We start from the raw sequence: 23,207 nt of genomic DNA on the forward strand, positions 1-23,207 counted from the left end.
GGAAGGGCGGGTAGAAGGGAGGTTTTTAAGCGTGACAGGGAGGTGATAGAAAGAGGAAGGGAGGATGCTGGAGGATAGGAATTGAAAGGAGTGGAGCAGGTAAGGTAAGGTAAGCAGAAGGGAGGTTTTTAAGCGTGAAAGGAAGATGAGAGAGAGGAAGGTAGAGATGGAGGATGAGAGAGAGGAAGGTAGAGATGGAGGGCTAGGAAGGGCAGGTAGAAGGGAGATTTTTAAGAGTGAAAGGGAGATGAGAGAGAGGAAGGTAGAGATGGAGGGTCAGGAAGGGTAGGTAGAAGGGAGGTTTTTAAGCGTGAAAGGAAGATGAGAGAGAGGAAGGTAGAGATGAAGGGTCAGGAAGGACAGGCAGAAGGGAGGTTTTTAAGCGTGAAAGGGAGGGAAAGAGGAGAAAAAGAGGAAGAATTGTTGCTCTGTTTTGGATCACTTGTTGTTATTGCGTTGAAAGATTGGCTCCGTTTCTTCTCTCCTTTTTCTCCCTTCTGTTATGTTTCATGTTTTTTCTTATCTTTGTTTTATTCTATTTTGTTTCTTCTCTTTTAATCTTTTTTTTTTCTCTTTTCCTTTCTTGCTCTGTTTGTTTTCTGTTCCTTCTATTTCCTTTCCTTTTTCCTTTATTTCCTTTATTTTCTTTATTTTCTTCGCTTCTCTTCTCTCTCTCTCTCTCTCAGGGAAGGACAAACAAAGAGTTCATATTTCAGCATAAAATTATATTAGTATTTTACACGGATATTATACACACTTTATAACATTTAAAATTTTTTGGTAAATAAATAACATTCTCTCAATTAACAATATTTCACGATGCTTCTTTTTTTAAGTTCTGACAACCTTTTTTGTTTATACGTATGTAATATATATAAGGGCGGCGCGGACCCTCTTGGGCAAGCCGGAGGGGGGGAGGGGAAAGGGATCGAAGACCATTCATAAAAAAGTTTGGAGTCACTCGAGAATTAAGGTCCAAAAACAACAAATACAAGTCTGAATAATACGATCTGAATCTGTTTTTTAGGGTGGTATAAAGGATTGGATTCTCTTTAATTAGGATCTGCACAGAGGATCGGATTCCCTTTACGTCGTGTTGGATCCCCCGTCCGGCTGCGTGAAGAGGGTTCGGCCACTAGAGGGAAGGATCACATTCACGTCACTCGCTCAGGGTACAGAATAAAAGGGCACGAAAACACACGCTGGCAACGGTTCTGGAGTCTATGGTTGTATCTCTCTCTCTTTATCACGTTCACCGTCTCGTCACTGTTGAGGCGGATTCTCACTTTCTCTCACATATCACTGACGAAAATGACAATGACACTGGTTATGTTTTTTTGGTGATTTTTTTGTTTTGTTTGTAGTTTGTAGTATATTTATAGACCTTTCTTTCTTCCTATACACAGGTGAACATTGAAACATAGATTGTCCAATGAAACACTATATTGCAGGCTTAGTGTGTGGTGGTGGTGATGGTGATGGGATGGTGATGGTGAAGGTGATGGTGATGGTGATGGTGATAGTGGTGGTGGTGGTGGTGATGATGATGATGGTGATGATGGTGATGTTCAGCTGCGACCAATGACAAAAATTAATGCGTGAGATGTGGCAATGATTTATATTTTTTTCTATATATACTTAAATGATTAGATATATATATTTTTTTATTTATATTTCTATATGTATTTTATTTGTGCTTGATATCGAGGAACGGAGAGGATACACAGACCTCGAGGTTCACAATTAAAAAATCTGATTAATAGGCATTTAAACGCTTAAAAGTTGAATATACACACTGGAAAAACGTTCCCTGCAGAAAGACAACAACAACAAGAACAACAACAACAACAACAACAAAGATGACCGATTGCCAGATGCCACAACACGGGGTCCACACGGCTTCCCTGGACAAGGAGTTACTCTCTCCGACAGCCTCGCGTCACACCCACGGAAATTTGTACACAGAATCAAGAACTCACAGGCATATAGAGTCATAAGGCGATTTTGTACCGTTAAGTCCAAAGATTGGCAACGAGCCCCGCGGCGGGTCCCCGGCACCCCCCGGCCCGGGGAGGCTGCCATCAGGGACTTGGTTACGAGGAAATGCTTAAATGAGATCTTTGGCGAGTATTGGGAATATAGCGGCCTGAGGGGGCGGGGCGGGGCGGGGTGGGGCGGGGCGGGGCGGGGCCGGGAGGGGCAGGAGCGGGATGCTGCAGGCAGGCTCGTCACCATCTTTGCGCCACCCTGGACCGTCGACACGACGGGCGTGAGGACCTCCCTCTGGGGGCCGCCCTGGGACCTCTCCCTGGGGCCTTCCTCTCAGGGGCTCCACTCGCAGGGCCGTGAAGGAGACGCTGGCCAGAGCACCGCCGCCACGAGGCCGCCGCCGCCACGGCAGCGATCGCCGTGGCGGTGAGGTCCTGGCGGCCAGTGCTCCGGCGGTCACGCCTGTCACGGGGCACTGCCGGGGCGGATACCACCTGGGGGAGTGTCACCCTGAGGAGCGTCCCTCCAAAGGCACCAACCATTGCCCTGTGGGGCTTCCATCCCCGGGGACCCCCCACCCGCCGGGCTACAACCCCGGGGGAGGCGTCCACCATGGGGAGGCAGTAACAGCCAGGGGGCCACCCGCGACCGAGAGGGGGAAAGAGGACAAGTGAGAGAAGAGGACCCCGGGGGGAGAGATAGATAGATAGATAGATAGAGAGAGAGACAGACAGACAGAGAGACAGAGAAGGCAATAGCCAGCTCAGGGACTCAGTAGAACAGTAATTCTCTAGCTTTCGCACGTTTACTCTCACGTAGAAAAATATAAATTAAAGTTGACAGCTAAAGACACAGTAAAGACGAGGAACACAAATCACATCCTAACACCACACGGCATCCGAATATTAGAAAATAACGAGTGAGGAGCACAGCCGGGTCAGTGACGTCACATGCAGCTTGACCAATGACCTCACAGCCAGATCAGGGACGTCAAAGGCCGTGACCAGTCCCAGGCGTTCCCGCCGGCGATGCCACCGATCCCTGGCGGCGGAGGCGACGACTCAGTGTTGTCTCTTCTGCTGCCGGGCCCAGGACGCCTTCGCCTGGTCGGGGCGTGGGCGAGGAGACCCGTGCTGCACGGGCCCCGCTGCTCCGGGGGGGAGGGGGGGATGGCACTGACACTTGACACAGGTGAGGATATGGCACGGCAAGAGTGGCACAGGGGGTCACGGGGCACCGGGGTCAAGGTTGGGCCGCTGGGTCAGGGGGGGCGGGGAGTCCATACCCACGCTCACCCACACTTCAATATACAAATATAGTGGATGGGTGGGGCGGGGCTCACGGGCGGCCGACGGGTTACTGGTTAATGAAGGAGTTACAGGGGGCGCGGGGGGAGGCCAACCACGCCCGCCATGCCCGCCGCCACGACCCGCCCATAAAGCTTAGTTAAAGCTTGTAAAAAATGTCTTATGAGGTGAGAATGTGTGGCGAGCTGTTCACACCGTCGTCACCACCGCGCCCACCACGTGCTGCTGCTGCTGCTGCTGCTGCTGCTGTTGTTGTTGCTGCTGCTGCTGCTGTGTTGACTGCTGCGCCTGCGGCTGGGGCTGCTGCTGCTGCTGCTGCAGGTGCTGGGGTGGGTGCTGCGGAGGCTGGGCGGTGCTGCTGCTGCTCGGCGGTGGCGGCGCTGCTCCGGGCGAACTGCCACTCACTTTTTTTAGTTTCTGCTTGAGGTGCACCTTGGCGTGCCGCTTCTTCTCGTCGGAGCGTGCGAACTTCCGGGAGCAGATGTCGCAGCAGAAGGGCTTCTCGCCCGTGTGTGTGCGAATGTGTGTGGTGAGGTGGTCGGAGCGCGAGAAAGACCGCATACATATCCGACACTGGAAGGGCTTCTGACCAGTGTGGATACGGATATGTCGAGTCAGCTCGTCGGAACGAGAGAACCGACGGTCGCAGTTCTCGACGGGGCAGGCGTAGGGCCGCTCGTGCACCGGCGTCTTGCTGGGCCGATTGGGGTACTTGCGCGGCTTGACGGGGATCAGCTTGAGAGGCACCTGCGTGGACTGGTACACCTGCGTCAGGATTTCGTGGCCCTTGCTGGTAGACTGGTTGTACTCGGCCAGGTTGGCGGCGTCGGAGTACACCGGTTCCTGCTTGGGCACCACAACGCCCGAGGGCCCCGCGACAGGCTCCGCCACGCCCCCGACGCTGAACACTTGCGTGAACTGTGTCGGGTACTGGAACTTGGTGCTGCCCACCATGCCGCCCCGCCCGAAGTCCACCTGAGACGCCCCCGCCTGGCCCACTCCGGCCAGCTGTTGTTGCTGTTGCTGCTGTTGTTGCTGCTGTTGTTGTTGTGCTTGTTGTTGTGCTTGTTGCTGTACTTGTTGTGCCTGCTGTTGCGCCTGCTGCTGCTGCTGTGGCTGAGGCGGCTGTGGCGGAGGGGGCTGCTGCGGCGCACCCGGGAGGGACAGCTGAGGGGGCTGCTGCAGCTGTCCGGCAACCACCGACGTCGAGGTGACGACGGCCGTCGAGGAACACGGAGGGTACGTAAGCGGCTGCTTCAGCGCCGCCGCCGGCTGTGCATCGAAGGGCGGCAGCAGGTCCGCGGTGGAGATGTTGATGGCCGGCAGCCGGTCGTCATAGCCGGAGAAGGAGGGCGCCAGGGTGACGGGGGGGTCAGGCAGCACCTGCTGGCTGCTGCTCACCGGCTGCGGCAGGAAGCCAAGGAAGGGCGTGAAGACGGTCTTCTCGTGCGGGGGGTTGGGGAACAGCCAGGCGTTGAGGGTGGTGGGCGAGGGCGTAGTAACCTGCGGCCCTCCGAGGCCCGTCGAGGGCGGCCCCGTGGTGAAGGAGCCGCGGTACTGCAGCTTCTGGCCCTCGCCCGCCTGCGCGCCGCTGCTCGTCGCCGAAGCGGGCGGAGCGGGCGCGGCAGCCTGGTGGGGGAACATGGTTGCGTCGCCGCCTACACTCTCCCCCGGGGACTGGCAGGGGCTACCCAGTCCCACGGGAGAAGGTATTCTGGGGCTGGCGGCGACCTCCTGAATCTCTTGTTTGACGGCCTCGTGCTGCACCGGGGTGGAGGCCGGGGTGGGGTGGAGGTGGTGGTGGGTGACCTGCTGCGGGAGGGCGGCGGGGGAGGACGGGTCCGCCACACTCGCCGGGCTGGGCTGCTCCTCCACGCTCCCCACCGACGCTGCAACACAAGAAACACAACATGAGACACGAGGCGACACTTCACAAGGCGGCACACATGTAATCATAGCAACACGCTGCGGGGGGGGGGGCACCCCACAGCTGGTGCACCTTGTGGCGCACGTGGCTTTTTGATACCCTCCCCAAAACAACCGAGCGGGGGACAGGGCAGGGCGGGGAGGGAGGGGGAGGAGGGCATGAGAGGCCAGCATGGCAGCCATGAATGACAGGCACCGTTGTCGTGCATGACTGCATTCAGACATTTTCTCTTTCTTTCCTCCTCGCCGCCATGACCTCCGCCCCGACGCCGTGCCCTGGCCGACGCCCGGGGCCGCGGTGCTTGCCTGTCATCTAATCACCACAAGCCAACACGGCGCGGCTCTGTTTACAATGGCCTGCCCGACGGCCGCCCCGCGTTGATCAGGTGGCGCTGCGCCGCCAGCCTGATCGTGGTGTGTGGTGGAAACGTGTGATTATCCTGTTGCTCCAAACCATATTTTATTACCGCTTTCAATTGGATTAACCAGTCCACGTGTTGGCAAGCTCCCTTGCCTCAACCGACGCCCCTTCCCCCTCCTTTACCCTACCTCTATACCAACCTCCCCCCTCTCCCCCTTTCCCCATCTCCCCTCTTGCCCTCACCCTCACAGTAAGCACCCAGCCACCCTCATGGTATGTCTGCACCCTGCCCTTCCTCCCCCACCCTGGCACCTCTTCCACGCCGCTGCCTCGCCCTCTCCGCCGCTCTCCCCAGCACCTTCCTCGCCAGCCTTCAGACGCTTTCCACCCCGCTGTGCCCAGGACGCAGCGGGGGACAGACACCCTTGACACGCAGGGCACAAGGGCGAGTCTGCCGTGTGCCGGGGCGTGCGGGAGTGAGCGCAAGGGAGCACAAAGCATCGCGCGACGGTCATGCTTATCCTTCTCATTTTTCGACATCATCAAGTTTTACAGTCCGCGTCAAACTCCTCCTCTAGTTGTGTCTGGCGTGGCACCGGGTGTGGCGGGGTGCTCGGGGGAGGAGGGAGAGGGGAGGGGATGCTAGAGGAGACAGTGGGGGACTGGGTTCTTCTAGGTGGGGATGGTGAATGGGAGAAGAGGAGTAAAGAAGAGATAGAGGAGATCTTAGGTGACCTGGTGTACTTGCGAAGGCGGTGAATGGAAGAAGAGTGAAGTGAAGTAGAAGTGGTGGATAGAAGAGAAGTGGAAAAAGAAGAAAAAAAGAGGAATAAAAAAAGATATGAAGAATGATTAGAGGGGAGAGGAAAGAGTGCCCTAAAAATAATAAAATGGGGAGAAAAGAGGAATGAAAAAGGGGGTGAAAGAAATGATCAGGGGAGGTAAAGGGTGCCACATGGGAGGAAGGAGAGTCACGCCGGGGGTTTGGGTGACCGGGGGTGAAGAGGTGCAAGTAATGGGGTGACGGTTGTGCCTCCAGACGTTTAGGGGGAGGTCGGGGATGAGGTCAGGAGCTGGGAAGGAAAGATTGTGTCATTGGCTTTTCCGGCGCAGGTATGACCCACTCAGGTGAAAGGTAAGTATGTGTGTGTGTGTGTGTGTGTGTGTGTGTGTGTGTGTGTGTGTGTGTGTGTGTGTGTGTGTGTGTGTGTGTGTGTGTGTGTGTGTGTGTGTGTGTGTGTGTGTGATTAAGTCCGACACACGACAAGCCATGCAGTCTCTCGAGTGCCCCAAGCACCTGTTTTATTCTCCTTTCCTTCCTCCTTTTTTCCCTTTCCTCTGTTTACTCCTCTTTCCTCTTTTGTTCCCTTTCCTCTACTTTTCTCTCCCTCTCCCTTTCTTCTTTTCTCTTTTACCCCTCCCTCTTTTTTTTTCTCTCCTCTTTTCACTTTACAAAACGCAGACGTGAGAGATTCCTTCCGTGTTTCCCTTCTACTTTTATTTCCCTTTTATGACGCGACAACGTGGAGGAATCTTCTTCGTGTTCCCCTCCTGCTGTTTTTATGTCCAGGTCTCTCTGTCTGTCTGTCTCACCAACGGAAAACATGGCGTAAGATTAGGTTTTAGTGCGTGGAGTGAGAGTGACAGAGTGAAAGATGGCAGGGGCAGGCAGGGGTGGGGAGATGGGGAGAGGGAAGGGAGGTGGTGAGAGGTGGACAGGGGAAAGATAAGGGATGATGTAGGGGAGTGGGGAGTTGAGGGCGGAGAGGGAGGGGGGAGGGAGAGGGGGAGGGAGGGGGGGAGGGGTACTTGTCCATGTGTTATGTTGATTGTTGTGTATGGTGGTGGTGGAGGTGGTGGTGGTGGTGGTGGTTGTCTGAGGTGTAAAGAATCAAGCACATGGGGGCTGCCACTTCACCTAAAGCACACACACACACACACACACACACACACGCCCAGACACCACGATTTGCATGTGTCCCTGAAAGTGGTTGTCGCCTGAAGTCTCTCTCTCTCTCTCTCTCTCTCTCTCCCGGCTCAGCGCCACGCCTCATTTAAGCGCTTGTCTAGGAATGTCGAACTTGACGAGTGGAATTGTCGCTTTGTTGTTATTATCCTTGTTATCATCACCATCATCATCGTCATTATCATCACCACTGTTTGTTTTCATTATTCTCACCAGCGTTATTCTTTTTCGTCGCCGTCTTTCTCGTTCCGGCAATCATTCCAATCTTACTTATTTCATCACCTTCATTTGTTTATCTTTCCTTTATATCTGTACCCGTCGTGGCGCACCCGAGCGTTTCACTTGTTTAAATAATGATGATAATAATAACAGGGAGCCTCGTGTGTTGCTAGCCTCGAGGGGGGAGGAGGAGGAGGAAAAGAAGAAGAAGAAGAAGAAGAAGAAGGAGGAGGAGGAGGAAGAAGGGAAGGACAAGGACAAGTAGTACAGATAAAAACAAGGACTGGATTATACTTTTTCTCTCCCTTTCTTCCTCTCGTATCTTAATTTTCGCATTTCCGTAAGACGCCTCCTTTATTCCCTCCCTCCTTTCCTCCCTCCCTCCCTCCGTGCCTCCGCCGTCTCCTCCACACTTGAGGCCATTCAGCCCATCATGTTCATTGTCTCAGCCTGACCGCGGAGGCACGTGGTCGCATGTCATTAGGTAGTAACGCTGTGAAGGGGGCTCAAAGGCGGCGGGGGAGTGGGTGGCGGGGCGGGGGAGTGGATGTTGGGTGAGTGGATGTTACTAGTGTGTGGATGCTTGGGTGGGTGGGTGAAGTGGATGGCTGGGTGGTTGAGTGGGTTAGTGGGTTGGTAGTTCATGGATGCTGGGTTGGGTGGATGCGTGGGTGGATGGGTGGATTTTTAGGGGTGGGTGGTTTGCGTGTGGAGTGATGAGCTGAATGAACGGGTGGATGGTAACCGGAGGAAGAAGTTTACTAATGGATGGGATGGAATATGAGTGGCAGAATGAATGAATGAGAGTTTGAAGGAATGAAGGAATGAATGAGAGCTTGAATGAATGAAGGAAGGAATGAGAGTTTGAATGAATGAAGGAATGAATGAGAGTTTGAATGAATGAATGAATGAATGAATGAGAGTTTGAATGAATGAAGGAAGGAATGAGAGTTTGAATGAATGAAGGAATGAATGAGAGCTTGAATGAATGAAGGAATGAATGAGAGCTTGAATGAATGAATGAGAGTTTGGATGAATGCATGAATGAGAGTTTGAATGGATGAATGAATGAGAGTTTGAATGAATGAATGAAGGAATGAATGAGAGTTTGGATGAATGAATGAGTCTGAATGAATGAATAACTGAGTGAAAGAAAAGAAGGAAGGAAGGAATCACTGAACGAATGAATGAATGAATGAGAATGAATGAAAGAAGAAAAGAGAGAGAATGAATGAATGAGTGAATGAGTGAATGAAAGCAAGAATGAATGACGAGGAGAGTGAACTATTTGGCGGAGTGGCTGACTGAATGAATGGCCATATGTTTTGCTGATGGGCTGGCGGAGTGAGTGAGTGAGTGAGTGAGTGAGGAAGGGCATGAGAGTTACCGACTAGTTGAGTGGCTGAAAAAAAAATGTGAATGTACGAATGATGTGTGTGTGTGTGTGTGTGTGTGTGTGTGTGTGTGTGTGTGTGTGTGTGTGTGTGGTTGACGATATGGTTAATTTTCTTGGCTTCTCTATTCTTTTTTTTTTCACTTCTATTTTCTTACCCTTTTTGTCATTCCTTTTTTTTTTTTTTTTGGTTCCTAGTAAAATATTTTCTCTACTTTTCTTTCTTAGGAGTCATAAGTCACATTCTTTATATATTTTCTCCTCCTCCTCCTCCTCCTTCTCCTCATTCACTTTCTCATGTTTTAAACCGCAATAAATCTTCCCATATTATCGTTTTCTTTATCTCCATCATCTGTCTTCATTATCGTATACGGCATTCTTCTTCCATCTTTATTCCTCTTTCTCTTCTCTTTATTTACATTTTCTTCACTTTTTATTTCAATGTTACATCCTACCATTCTCAGTTTTCCTATTTCTCCCCTTCATTATGCCTCCTCCTCCTCTTCTTTCTCCTCCTCATCCTCCTCCTCCTCCTCCTCCTCCTCCTCCTCTTCCTCCCCCAAGAGAGGAACGCTTCTGATCTTTCCCTGGAATCATTGCAACTTTAGGTCCAAAAATAGCTTTCAAGGGTGCAAGAGGAAGAGGAGGAGGAGGAGGAGGAGGAGAAGGAGGAGGAGATGGGGGTGGCTGCGGTAGTGCGGTGGGAGGTAGTGAATGTGGAAGGAAGGAGGAGAAGGAGGAAGAGGAGGAGAGAACATATTTTTGTTATAAACACATATCTTCTCTCTCTCTCTCTCTCTCTCTCTCTCTCTCTCTCTCTCTCTCTGCCTTTCATCTTTCCCAGACTTTGACAATTAAAAAAAACGAGTACCGTGTTATGTCCAAAAGTTACGTTAATTCTAATTTCCACAAGAGATTATTTTTACATTTTTTTCTCACCGCAAACTTTACACTTATTTTCTTTTTCTTTTTACAAACTTTCATGCAGCAGAAGTGTGTGTGTGTGTGTGTGTGTGTGTGTGTGTGTGTGTGTGTGTGTGTGTGTGTGTGTGTGTGTGTGTGTGTGTGTGTGTGTGTGTGTGTGTGTGTGTGTGTGTGTGTGTGTGTGTGTGTGTGTGAGTGTGTGTGTGTACTCAATATCTGGTCTAACTTTATTTGTGAAGAGAACAACAACAACAAAAAAATAACATCCCACTTTTCCTTGTAACTTTCACCACCACCACGATCGCCGACAACAACAACAACAACAACAACAACAATAACTCCTCATCTTGACAGTGCTCGGATGGAAACTGTACCAGGAAGATGGTTATTAATATATACTACAGGGAGGAGGAGGAGGAGAAGGAGGAGGAGGAGGACTGTCAATGATCATCCCACGTGACTTTTTTCTTCTGGTCTCTTTGTGTGTGTGTGTGTGTGTGTGCGTGTGAGAGAGAGAGAGAGAGAGAGAGAGAGAGAGAGAGAGAGAGAGAGAGAGAGAGAGAGAGAGAGAGAGAGAGAGAGAGAGAGAGAGAGAGAGAGAGATTTACATAGATTTACATAGAAAATCAGACCACACAGACCCCATGGTCCAGACTAGGTGGTCTGTCCTTAAACCTAAGTGATTTTACATTAATCAGAAGGCTCCAAAACGATGCATTTCTACTCTAGTTGATATTAAGTTGAAGGAAGTGACGGTCGAGCTTATTTTTGAAGGAGTCAATCGCGTTACACTGGACCACTGATGGTGGAAGCTTATTCCATTCTCGCACTACAACGTTGGAGAGAGAGAGAGAGAGAGAGAGAGAGAGAGAGAGAGAGAGAGAGAGAAAGCTAGAAAGATGATATATAAATAAACAGAGAAACAGATAAGGAGGACAAGAAAATGAGTGAAGGAACGAGAATAACAGAAGCAACAGCTGAATAAGGAAGAGGAGGAGGAGGAGGAGGAGGAGGAGGGGCAGGAGCATGAGGAAGATAAACAACAGGAAGACGAGCAGAAGGAAGAGGAAGAGGAGAAGGGGAGGAGGAGGAGGAGGAGGAACAAGAGGAGGAGCACAGATAATCCTAATTTGCATGTGACATTTGAAATCCGTGGCACCGTAAGCGGGACCCTCTGGCTGGCTGGCTGGCTGGCGTGTGACCCGGATGTCGAGCCCCGTCACGGAAGATGGCGCGCGGGACCCTAGCCCAGCGGGACGCCAGACGAAAACAAACACTCCGGGAGCCCCACAAACACTCGTCCAAACACCAAAACACGCCTTCACGCACACCGGAACCGACTTTAAGGTTATTCTAAAGCCTCAGATCCTCTTGTGAAGGTGTTGGTGAAGGGGTGCAGGGGTGAGGTGAGGGTGCAAGGTGCGGGGTGAAGGAGGTGAAGCCAAGGTCGTGGGTAGGGACAGGGAGGCGGTACTGGTGATGGTGTCTCGAGTGTCTCTGGTGACTAGCGGAGCAGAGTTGGTGACGTCACTCCACAGCTGACTATCTCATCACTACCAAGGCAAAAAACGGGGGAAGGGGGTGAGGGATGGGGGCGGGAAGGGAAGGGAGGACACACACATACACATACACACGCGGGGAGGGCCTGAAGGATGAGGACAGGAACGAGAGGGAGAACACACACACACACACACACACACACACACACTGGTAATGATGGCCAAGGATTGATCCAACAACCCTTCCCCTCCACCCTCTCCCCCCTCAGTGACGTCTGCGTATGTACTGAAGGAGTCTAAGGCAGCACAGCGTAAAAGAAGGTCTCTCTGTGTACTCTCAGGGAACCAAGTCGACGGGATAACAAGAGCGCGGCGCTAAAAACAGAAGGGACGAACGAGTGTGCTTCTGTGGAATGAGTTAATAATATGACGTCTTCAAGTTTAGAGTGACACTGTTGTTAGGGTGAGGAGACTAGAGGTTGCAATTTATTAGTCTGTGTTTGAACTAGAGTCTGCAAGAAGGAAAGGGGATCCGACACTGTGTAAAAACTGCAGCAAAATAAAGAGCAAAAGGGTTCTGACACTTTGCAACAACTGGACCTAACTGAATAGAGATAAAAAGGGATATGACACGATGGAAAAACAAGCTAGATAAAGAGGATAACCAAATAAAAGGATATGACACCAAGTAAAAATTGAACCTAAATAAAAAGAGCAAAATGAATCTGAACCTATGTAGAAACTGAAGCTAAGTAAAGAAAGCAAAAGATATGTGAAACTATGTAAAAACTAAAGGTTACGAAAGAGACAGAAAAAGGGAATCTGAACCTATGTAAAAACTGAAGCTAAGTAGAGAGAGAAAAAAGGGAATCTGAACCTATGTAGAAATTGAAGCTAAGTGAAGAGAGCAAAATATATATGACACTATGTAAAAACTAAAGGTTAAGAAAGAGAAAACAAAAGCGGTGTAGCCTGAGACAACACAACAAACCCCCCGGCGAGAACACTTCGGGATATCAGCTTCGGAAAAACAATTGCAGTGTGAGGAGTCAAAACAACAGGCACATAAGAAAAGGGTCAAAGGCATTCCATCAGTACCAGGACCAAGAGGAACGCTGCTAGATACACCAAAGGAATCAACGCAGCTGTTATCGTGGTTTTTATCGCTCTTATCGCAAAGTTACTGCAGGCCGCCCTCTGACGTTGACTGCAAGATGATAGAAATGCAAGAAAAAAAAGAAGAAAAGAGAGAAAGCCTTGTGATGAAGGAGCGACGCTACAATGCAGTTATAAATAGGATAGCGCTTGTCAATACAGAGATCAAAGGAAATTGAAAATAAACATGAGCTAAAAATAATGAGATGATAAATAAAAATGTGTGTGAATCTTAAACATTAATACACAGGAGTTGTATTTTTAACCAGGCGACTCTTTGTGTAATCCCTTGAATGTATTTTTTTTCTAGCGAACGAAAATTGAAATAAGAGAAATAACAATGATGATGAGGGCGATAATAACAATGATAATAACAGGGCTGACAGTAATAACGATAATAACAACACCTACACAGCAACAAGAACAGGAACATATAAATAAAGCAATTACCAAGACGAACGTTCAGGTGTGTGTGTGTGTGTGTGTGTGTGTGTGTGTGTGTCTAGTGTCATGCGTCACGTAGATTAAGTATGCATGTATTATCGACAACACACACACACACACACACACACACACACACACACACACACGCACGCACACTGTCGGTAATAAAGCAACGTGAGCAGGTCCATTACTCTTATTACCTGTCTATTTTTAGTCTATTCCTCTATTTACGTCGCGTCCATTTTAAAACACCCTGACCATTTATAATCTCTCTCTCTCTCTCTCTCTCTCTCTCTCTCTCTCTCTCTCTAATACCACATGACGTCATCCAAAGCCCAATATAGCGTCAATGATTTAAAACTCTGGCACCCTGACGCTAGAGGGGGCGGGGGCTGCACTCCCTCTCTGGCACCAGGAGGGGCGGCACTTGCACCGGGACGGGGGGGTGAGGGGAGGCAAGGGTCGTGACGTCACTAGCTCCCCCTGGGCAGTCCTGGGGTATTTTAGAACCACTACTAGCAATTGTCTGAGAGAGAGAGAGAGAGAGAGAGAGAGAGAGAGAGAGAGAGAGAGAGAGAGAGAGAGAGAGAGAGAAAATGAATACTAATTCATATGTAAATTTATGTTTATGAGAAGCAATTGTTATAAATGTACGTATATGTATAAGTACTTGCGCACGTGTATATATATATATATATATATATATATATATATATATATATATATATATATATATATATATATATATATATATATATATATATATATATATATATATATATATATATATATATGCTTGTCTGTTTGCATGTATGCTTACAAGCATGAATGTACGCATGTACTCAAATATGTGTGTATGTATGTATTTAGATATGACTATGTATACAAATAGGAATATATGTATGTATGTATGCATGTGCTAGTATTGAAATGTATGTATGTCTGAACAAATGTACTAGGTATGTGGCTATGTGGTGTATGTGGATCCACACATTTATACATACATACATACATTCATACATAAATACATACATAAATAAATACATACATACATACATTTATACATACATACACACGTATAAATACATAAAAACTTACATACATTAGCATCAGCTAATGACCGTGTATACAAATGTTAGTGTGTAAACATGTATGTATGAATGTAGGTTTATGTATGTGTGTGTGTGTGTGTGTGTGTGTGTGTGTGTGTATATGTATACCGTACTTGTGCCAGCAGGTCCGTCAGCATTAATGTGTAAGAGGCCATTCTCTTTATTTGGGAATTTTATGTAATTAAGAGAGAGAGAGAGAGAGAGAGAGAGAGAGAGAGAGAGAGACTAAAGTTGCAGGCTGAGGCAGGCATGAATGGAGTTGACCAGGGAGGGAAGGAGGGAAGGAGGGAGGGAAGGAGGGAGAGAGTTGACGCAGGCGCTAAGAGGCTGGTGAGGCTGGTCGATACTTCCTCCCTTCCTCCCTCCCTCCTCCCCTCCCTCCCTTCCTCCCTCCCGTTCATCCTTCCATCCATTGAGAACATTTTGTGTCTGTTTTCTCCGCATGTGCACTTCTGTATGTACGTATTATGTTGTCACGCACACACATCATGTAGTCGTGACAGCCGGTGCCTTTGCATGTGTGTGTGTGTGTGTGTGTGTGTGTGTGTGTGTGTGTGTGTGTGTGTGTGTGTGTGTGTGTGTGTGTGTGTGTGTGTGTGTGTTATTTTCTAATATTCACAAGGCTTATTCACTTTTTTCATTTTAATTAAGTTACATCGAGCGTGTTCTCTCTCTCTCTCTCTCTCTCTCTCTCTCTCTCTCTCTCTCTCTCTGGCCCCCTCCTCCCCCCCACCGCCGCCGCGTAGGTCATAGGTAAACATTTTGTAGGTCATGTTAGGTCAGGTCAGGGATGGCTGCAACAGACATTCAATCGTTCAATCTCTCTGTCTCTCTCTCTCTCTCTCTCTCTCTCTCTCTCTCTCTCTCTCTCTCTCTCTCTCACACACACACACACACTCATCACACACAATAGGTCGTAGGCACACCAAAGGTCACGCCCAGTACATAAAGACAGTTTGATAAAGATAGACTGATAGCGAGGGATCAAGATAGCAATAGATAAATAAATAAAGATAGAGACAAAAAAAACAAAGGCAACAAAAGATAAACAAAGCAATAGAGAGATTGGTAATGATAAAGAGATAGCAAATTGATGGAGACAGACAGATAGAAATAAAGATCACAATAGAAAATGATAGATAAAGATAGACAGAGAACAACAGATGAAGATAGCAATAGATAAAGACAGATAAAGATTCGTGACTATAATAAAAGAGTTAACAAAAAAGGATCAGTTAAAGAGGATGCGATCAGGTAAATGCAGGTAAGAGAGAGAGAGAGAGAGAGAGAGAGAGAGAGAGAGAGAGAGAGAGAGAGAGAGAGAGAGAGAGAGAGAGTGTGCCAGCCAGCCTCGTGCCTCGCAGGTGGTGCCTCGCCAGGGTGGGGAGGCAGGAAGCGACATAATAACTATACGAGGGGCACAGAGAGAGCTACCCCCCCCTCTCTCTCTCTCTCTCTCTCTGAAAACCTCACACTCTCCCCCTTCCCTTTATCCCCCTTCCTCCCCTTCCCTTCCCTTCCCCACAGTGCCATACATTCACTCACTGCCATTCATCTCCCAAAAGAGTGTCACCATCTCCCATAGCAACCTCCTCCTCCTCCTCCTCCTCCTCCTCCTCCTCTTATCCTCCCCACGTGCCTCTCTTTAGCAGTGTCACTTCCTCCCCTCCTCCTCCCCTTCCTCTTCCCCTCACCCCTTCATTCAACCGCCTTACAGTCTGGCTTCCCCTTCTCCCTCTCCCCCTCCTCCTCCCTCCCTCCCTCCCTCATCTTAAACTATACCTTGTTAAGTTCTGAATCTCTCCGCTTCTCACTCTCTCTCTCTCTCTCTCTCTCTCTCTCATGCAATACTCGAGACAAAGTGAGAGAAAATTAACAGGAAGGAAAGGAGGAAAGGAAGATGGAGACGGAGGAAACGGGGGAGTTGAGGGAAGGAAGGAGGAGGAGGAGGAGGGAGGAAGAGCAAGGAGGAAAAAGGAAATGACGGGAAATGGAGAAATATGCGTAAAAGAAAACAAATGAAATTGATCCGTCCTTCACTGCTCCTTTCTCTACTTTTTCATCTCCTTCCCGCCTGGCATAAATACTCCTCCTCCTCCTCCTCCTCCTCCTCCTCCTATTACTTCTTCTTTGACCTTTCTTTTGCTTTACCGCCGCTTCTTCAACAACAACAACCTCCTCCTCCTCCTCCTCCTCCTCCTTAACAACATGTTTTTTTCTTCCCTTCATTCATATTAAAATCATTAAGTTCTCCTCCTCTTTCTCCTTTCTCCTTTTTCTTTTTTTCTCTCCATTTACTTTTCTGCTTTTTTTTTCATTCATATTAAAATCATTGCTTCCTCTTCTTCTCCTCTTCCTCCTTTCTCTGCTTCGTAATCTACTCCCCCTTTCATTTCTGTCAACTAAAACTCCTAATCTTCCTTCTTTACCTTCCTCCTCCTCCTCTTCCTCCTTCATTTACTCTTCATTCATATTCTTACGTTAGGACTACTACTACTACTACTACTACTACTACTACTACTACTACTACTACTACTACTATTCCTTCCATTCCTTCCCTACCCCATGCCCCTCCCCCCCTCCCCCCCCCGTACGCCATTCATGCGGAGGTGGCCACGTTAGGCAGGTTAATTAGAGGCAGGCATCGGGGGCACACCTGCGGACAGCGGACACGAGCACCGAAGCTTACCTGTGTGTGTGTGTGTGTGTGTGTGTGTGTGTGTGTGTGTGTGTGTGTGTGTGTGTGTGTGTGTGTGTGTATTTCGGTTATCTGTTGCTTTCTTTTTTTGTTTGTTTGTTTTGTAAGTGAATGCGGTTTTTTTTTTTTTTTTTTTTTGGTATTTGCTGTTGTTGGTGGTGGTGGTTGTGGTGACGTTGGTGTCGAAAGGTGTTCACAGTGACCTTTCCTTAATTTTTCTTTCTCTTTTCCTCCTTCTTCTCCTCCTCCTCTTTCATTCCTCCTCCTCCTCCTTTTCCTCCTCTTCATTCCTCAACTTCCCAAACCACAAAAAAAAAACATGAAAATCGTGACAAGTTGCCGGATGTCCAAGCACGCACACACACACACACACACACACACACGTCAACTTCAAGATTAATTTCTAAGCAACGATAATAATGACTGTGAGACACGTCAATATGTAATGGCTGTGTAGGGGGAGGAAGGAAGGAGAGGAGAGGGGAAAGAAGAGGGGGAAGGAGGGGGAGGGGGGCGAGACGTCGCATATACGTCATAGATAGAGCGACTTGCGTGATAGCCCCCCAAAATAAACTCTTAATACCTGCCCCCTTCCCTCGCTCCCTCCCCTCTCAGTAGCTCAGGTGACGTGCGGCCCCCTGGATAATTTTTCATTCAAATACTCTCCAATTACCATAAGTGGAGGCCAGGTAGGAATAGATCTATTAATTGATGTAAGGAAATTGGTTTATGTGTAGATGTGTGTGTGTGTGTGTGTGTGTGTGTGTGTGTGTGTGTGTGTGTGTGTGTGTGTTGCGTGCAAATGTACTGGTGTGTGTGTGTGTGTGTGTGTGTGTCGGTACGTAGCAATTAAAGTAATTTGTACACTTGGTATGTGAGAAGTATGACGTCCGCTGGCATGTGTGCGTGTGTGTGTGTGTGTGTGTGTGTGTGTGTGAGAGAGAGAGAGAGAGAGAGAGAGAGAGAGAGAGAGAGAGAGAGAGAGAGAGAGAGAGAGAGAGAGAGAGAGAGAGAGAGAGAGGTGCAACCGTACTGATGTGTGTGTGTGTGTGTGTGTGTGTGTGTGTGTGTGTGTGTGTGTGTGAGAGAGAGAGAGAGAGAGAGAGAGAGAGAGAGAGAGAGAGAGAGAGAGAGAGAGAGAGAGAGAGAGAGAGAGAGGTGCAACTGTACTGATGTGTGTGTGTGTGTGTGTGTGTGTGTGTGTGTGTGTGTGTGTGTGTGTGTGTGTGTGTGTTTCTAACCCTCATTATACCTGTAACCTTTACCTGGCGAGCCACAGGTGTGCTTCGTTAGCCTGGCACCAGGAGGGGGGGTAGGAGGGAGAGGGAGGAGGGCGATGAGGACGAGAAAAGAGAAAAGGTGGCAGATTAAATTAGAAACAAATGAACGAACTAAACTCCCTTTGAAGTGAAGAGGAGAGGAGGAGGAGGAGGAGGGGAAGGGACGAAGAAAAGAAAGAGAAAATCAAGAGCAAGTATAGATAAAAGAAAACAGAGAAGCAAAGGACGTGGAGGGAAAAAAAACACGTAAGAGGAAGGATACGAAAGGAGGAAAAGGCGGAGGAGGAAGAGGAGGAGGAGGAGGAGGGGGAGGGACGAAGAGCAAGAAAATCAAGACCAAGTAAAGATAAAAGAAAACAGAAGCAAAGGACGTAGAATTAAAACAAAAAGGACGTAAGAGGAAGGATACGGAGGAGTACAAGCTCAATTTAAGGTTAAGGAATAAGAGCATCGGGAGTAGAGAGGCAGGGAGGAGGTAGAGTAAGGGGGTGAGGGTGAGAGGGTAAAGGGGGTAACTAAGGTAAGGGGGGGGGGGTGAGCAACACGTAAGGAACCACCCAAACATTCCCTCACGCCGGTAGGGCACGAGGAACCCCACACGTGACAGCTAAACCCCTCCTCCCCGCCCCCCACAACCCCTCACCGCCCCCACCCGCCCCCAGCAGCAAGGGCAAGGACGAAACTCTCCCCCCCGCCCGCCGATACCCCCAGCAGCGCCTCCGTCGGGTGGGGGGGCGGCAATGTAAACACGAGAAGAGGAGGCGGAGGGAGCGAAGTACCACATGACGTCACTTCTGTCTCCGAGGCGGGTTGGACACTTGCCAGAGCAGCCTCACCAGCCAAACACTAGAGCTGCCACAGGCTTCCACGCACACAATCACTCACACACGCACGTACACACAAGCACAGCCCTAATCTCACCCTTCTGGCCCTCCCTAAACCTAACCACTACCTTCTTGAACCCACTAAGCAACAAAAACCCGGTAAGTGAGATGTAGGATTGATAAAAACCCTCAAAACAGATCAGGCCCCCCGGGAACATGAAGAAAACGAGAGGAGAACCAGAGGCGAGTAGCGGGCAACCTCCTCTCACGACGTCACCCTATGTCATGCTACGTCATCGCCCAAAATGGAGGTGTACGTCACTTTTGGGCGCCTTACACTACCTGGCAAAGGCGTGAGGAATACTGATGAGCTGTGACGTTTACCTGAAGAGGGGCGAAGGGGGGGTGGGGTGAGGGGTAGGGGTTGGACGTGTGGGCAGAGGAACAGGTCTGGGGAACTCGCTTGCCTCTCCGGTTGACCCTTACAAGTTTGGGTGCTGTTTTTTGGGTGTTACTTTTTTGTATTATTAAAGTGAGGGCTGTTCACCGCCTAATAAAGTGTTGCCTGAAGGGGGTTTGAGTGTTTGTTTTTTGTTTTGATTTGGTTTTGTTTGGGGTCTCTCTCTCTCTCTCTCTCTAATATAGTTTTGGTTGAGGGGGGTTTGAGTTTGTGTTTTTTTGTTTTTTTTTTTTTGTTTTTTTTGTTGTCTCTCTCTCTCTCTCTCTCTCTCTCTCTCTCTCTCTCTCTCTCTCTCTCTCTCTAATAAAGTGTTGCCTGAGGGGGGTTGAGTCTGTGTTTGTTTTTTTTTTTGCTTTGGTTCTGTTTGGGCTCTCTCTCTCTCTCTCTCTCTCTCTCTCTCATGATGGCACCTCGTTCAGCCACCTTGTTACTAAACCTGCCAATGATGATAATACTGCAGAACACACACACACACACACACACACACACACACACACACACACACACACAGTCACGTACACTCACACACACACACACACACACACACCCTCACGTACACATACACACATACCATCACGTCCACACCTACATATGACATCACGAACGGATCAGGTCAAAAATTTTCCGGTCCATTTGCTTCAGGATAACACAAAAGAAATAATGACCGCTAATTAACCCCGTACCGCAGAGTAGCAATTACCGCACAACTCATAAAACAATAACAACAACAAGATCAAATAATAGACCAAAGAAACAAAACCAAACATTCCTCCAGACACAAATGGGAAAGGAAGAAGAATCAAAGAATGTTGTTATGGCAACTATACACGAGGGAGAGAAGGGATAGTTGCCAGTGTTCGCTAGGGGAGGAGATTGCTTAGCCGGAGACGGAGGAGGAGGAGGAGGAGGAGAGAGGATGACATCATTGAGCTACATCACATTACGTCATGGTTGTCTAGAAGGGAGAAAGAAGCTGAGCCGGCAACCCCCAAATCTCTGCTCCATCTTTTTTATTTCTCTCTTATTGTTTTACTCTTCTTCAGGTGTTTCGTGCAGGTTTTAATTAGTCCTGATTACACACCTTTCTCTCCCCCTCCACCCTCAACCACACCTCCCTATCTCTCTGTCACACTCCCTCTCTCTCTCTCTCTCTGATGCCCATGCCCTCTCATTATCATTCTAAAGGAGGAGGAGGAGGAAGAGGAGGAGGAGGGTCAATGGCAGAAGGAGAGTGGCACTGCATCGGGAAGGAGGGACGGAGGGACGGAGGGAAGGAAGGAAAAACATCTAGGCAACAAAGAAAGGGAGGAGGCTTGACAAAACATACGCCAGAGAGAGAGAGAGAGAGAGAGAGAGAGAGAGAGAGAGAGAGAGAGAGAGAGAGAGAGAGTAATATATGTTCTGGTGATGTGTCTCAGCTGTGTATACCGTGTGTGTGTGTGTGTGTGTGTGTGTGTGTCTAGTAGTGCCAGACGCAGGAGAGAGAGAGAGAGAGAGAGAGAGAGAGAGAGAGAGAGAGAGAGAGAGAGAGAGAGAGAGAGAGAGAGAGAGAGAGAGAGAGAGAGAGAGAGAGAGAGAGAGACACTGCAACAACCTTCACTTCCTTCCTTTCCTAGATATTCACCCTCGCCTCCCTCTTCTCCCTCTCTCCCTTCCTTCCCCCTTGAAGTCTCTCTAGGTCAGGGTCTGTTGAAGGGGATATGTGGAAGGGAACACACACACACACACACACCAAGAAACAAACAAATGAGAGAGAGAGAGAGAGAGAGAGAGAGAGAGAGAGAGAGAGAGAGAGAGAGAGAGAGAGAGAGAGAGAGAGAGAGAGAGAGAATCCAGGAAGCAAGTAAAAGATCTGGCAAGCCTTCAACGCCTACCCTGCCAAGACTTCGCTCGCAAACTCCAATGATCTAAAGTTGCTATTTCAATGCTTTCTACATGTTCCGATTTAGCCCGGCAAGAGGGGGGCGGGGGGCGCTGGCAGGCAGAGGAGAGTGGCTGCCAAGTGAGAGAGAGAGAGAGAGAGAGAGAGAGAGAGAGAGAGAGAGAGAGAGAGAGAGAGAGAGAGAGAGAGAGAGAGAGAGTATAGGCCGGAAATAGTGACTGACATACACTGTTTAATCCTCAGTCTTGCTGGGTAAAGGTATGCTGTTTACTCTCTCTCTCTCTCTCTCTCTCTCTCTCTCTCTCTCTCTCTCTCTCTCTCTCTCTCACCTCTAGGTACACACAATCACAGGTGGCTGAGGGAGTATATGCTTGACTATCTTACACACACACACACACACACACACACACACACATTGCTCAACTCGTTCCTTCCGTCTGCGTCCCAAAAAAGACGTGACCGCCTGATAACACACGACAACTTCCTTCCACTGATACGCTGAGACCGGAACCTGCGATAAGGCGATAAGGGGCGGGAGTGTGTGTGTGTGTGTGTGTGTGTGTGTGTGTGTGTGTGTGTGTGTGTGTGTGTGTGTGTGTGTGCCAGCGTGGTTGGATGTTTTCACTGATTTCCCATAGACTTGCAAAGTGTGTGCGTGTGTGTGTATGTGTGTGTGAGGGATGTGTGTGTGTGTGTGTGTGTGTGTGTGTGTGTGTGTGTGTGTGTGTCACTGTCAAGGAGGGTGGGTACGTGTTTCTGGTGTCCCTGAGTCTGTGTGTGTGTGTGTGTGTGTGTGTGTCACCGGCACCATCACAGCACACCATCACTCACGGGTCATGGGAGGGGAGGGCACGTGTGTTCGGGCCGCGGGGGCAGCGGGCACTAGGCACTGGGAGGGGGCACGAGGGGCACCACAACAACAGGGTGAAAGCGGGCGTGGTGGGCGTGGCGGGCGGCAGCATCTTACCTGTGATGGGCGGCGGCTCGGGCTCCTCGAGGGGCTCCACCGTGTGGAAGAAGGTGGGCATCTCCGAGGTGGTGACGGGCGTGTTGAGGTCCTCCGACGGCCGATCAAACACGGACGCAGACTGCAGGCAATCCCCGCCCTTGTCGAACGTGTCAAAGCTCACCAAACTGAACGACATGGCAGAGTGTTCTGCTATGGCAGCAGCCGACATCGGGTCAATACCGTCCATAATCATGGTGGAAAAGTTAAGGTCTTCTTCACTGGATTCTCTAGAGTCTTCAGGCTGGGGGTGCGGCTCCCCCGAACCTGATATGGTGTAGGAAGGTAAGCGCGAGAGGCAACGCCGGGCCCCCAGCGACCACAAGTCTTCCAGTGGAGCCAAGGCGGCGAGCGGCTAGCACCTCCTTCCCCGACACTGCCACGATACTCACTGAACACACCGCGCGTGTGGCCCACCAGTTTTATGAATGGGACTCGAGCATCAGCCCCAGCCAATCAGCGCGCAGCTCGTGACGTCACCGTGTACGTCATGCTCTCTCTTCTCCGTACTCAGTGGTAGAGAAGTCGATAAGTCGCAAGTTATTCAAAGCGGCGGTGCGCAGCCCCGTCCCTGCACCGCGAGGGCTTTATTTTGCACGGCAGCACACAACGGGCGGGAGCTTGAGCAGCAGCACAGACCGGCACGGCGGCGGCAACACATTAGGGCCGCACGTGCAGGCCGAGCTCCACAGCCGCCCGTGTGCACGCTACGTCACACCGCGGCGCCGCCTCCACACCATATTTGGTAACCGAGTCAGAACC

The 23,207-nt window shown here is 49.5% G+C and overlaps 1 protein-coding gene across 1 annotated transcript; it reads right to left on the reverse strand.

The window, feature by feature from the left end:
• Positions 1-704: 704 nt before the first annotated feature.
• On the reverse strand, positions 705-23,207 carry LOC126986871 (early growth response protein 1-B-like). Its single transcript, XM_050843337.1, has 2 exons — positions 22,407-23,207; positions 705-5,185 (listed from the first exon to the last, which is right to left on the reverse strand). Exons 1-2 carry the CDS (start codon positions 22,639-22,641, stop codon positions 3,486-3,488), a joined length of 1,935 nt encoding a protein of 644 aa, XP_050699294.1. The 5' UTR covers positions 22,642-23,207; the 3' UTR covers positions 705-3,485.

The sequence above is a fragment of the Eriocheir sinensis genome, chromosome 63 (assembly GCF_024679095.1).
Source record: "Eriocheir sinensis breed Jianghai 21 chromosome 63, ASM2467909v1, whole genome shotgun sequence".
NCBI lineage: Eukaryota > Metazoa > Arthropoda > Malacostraca > Decapoda > Varunidae > Eriocheir > Eriocheir sinensis.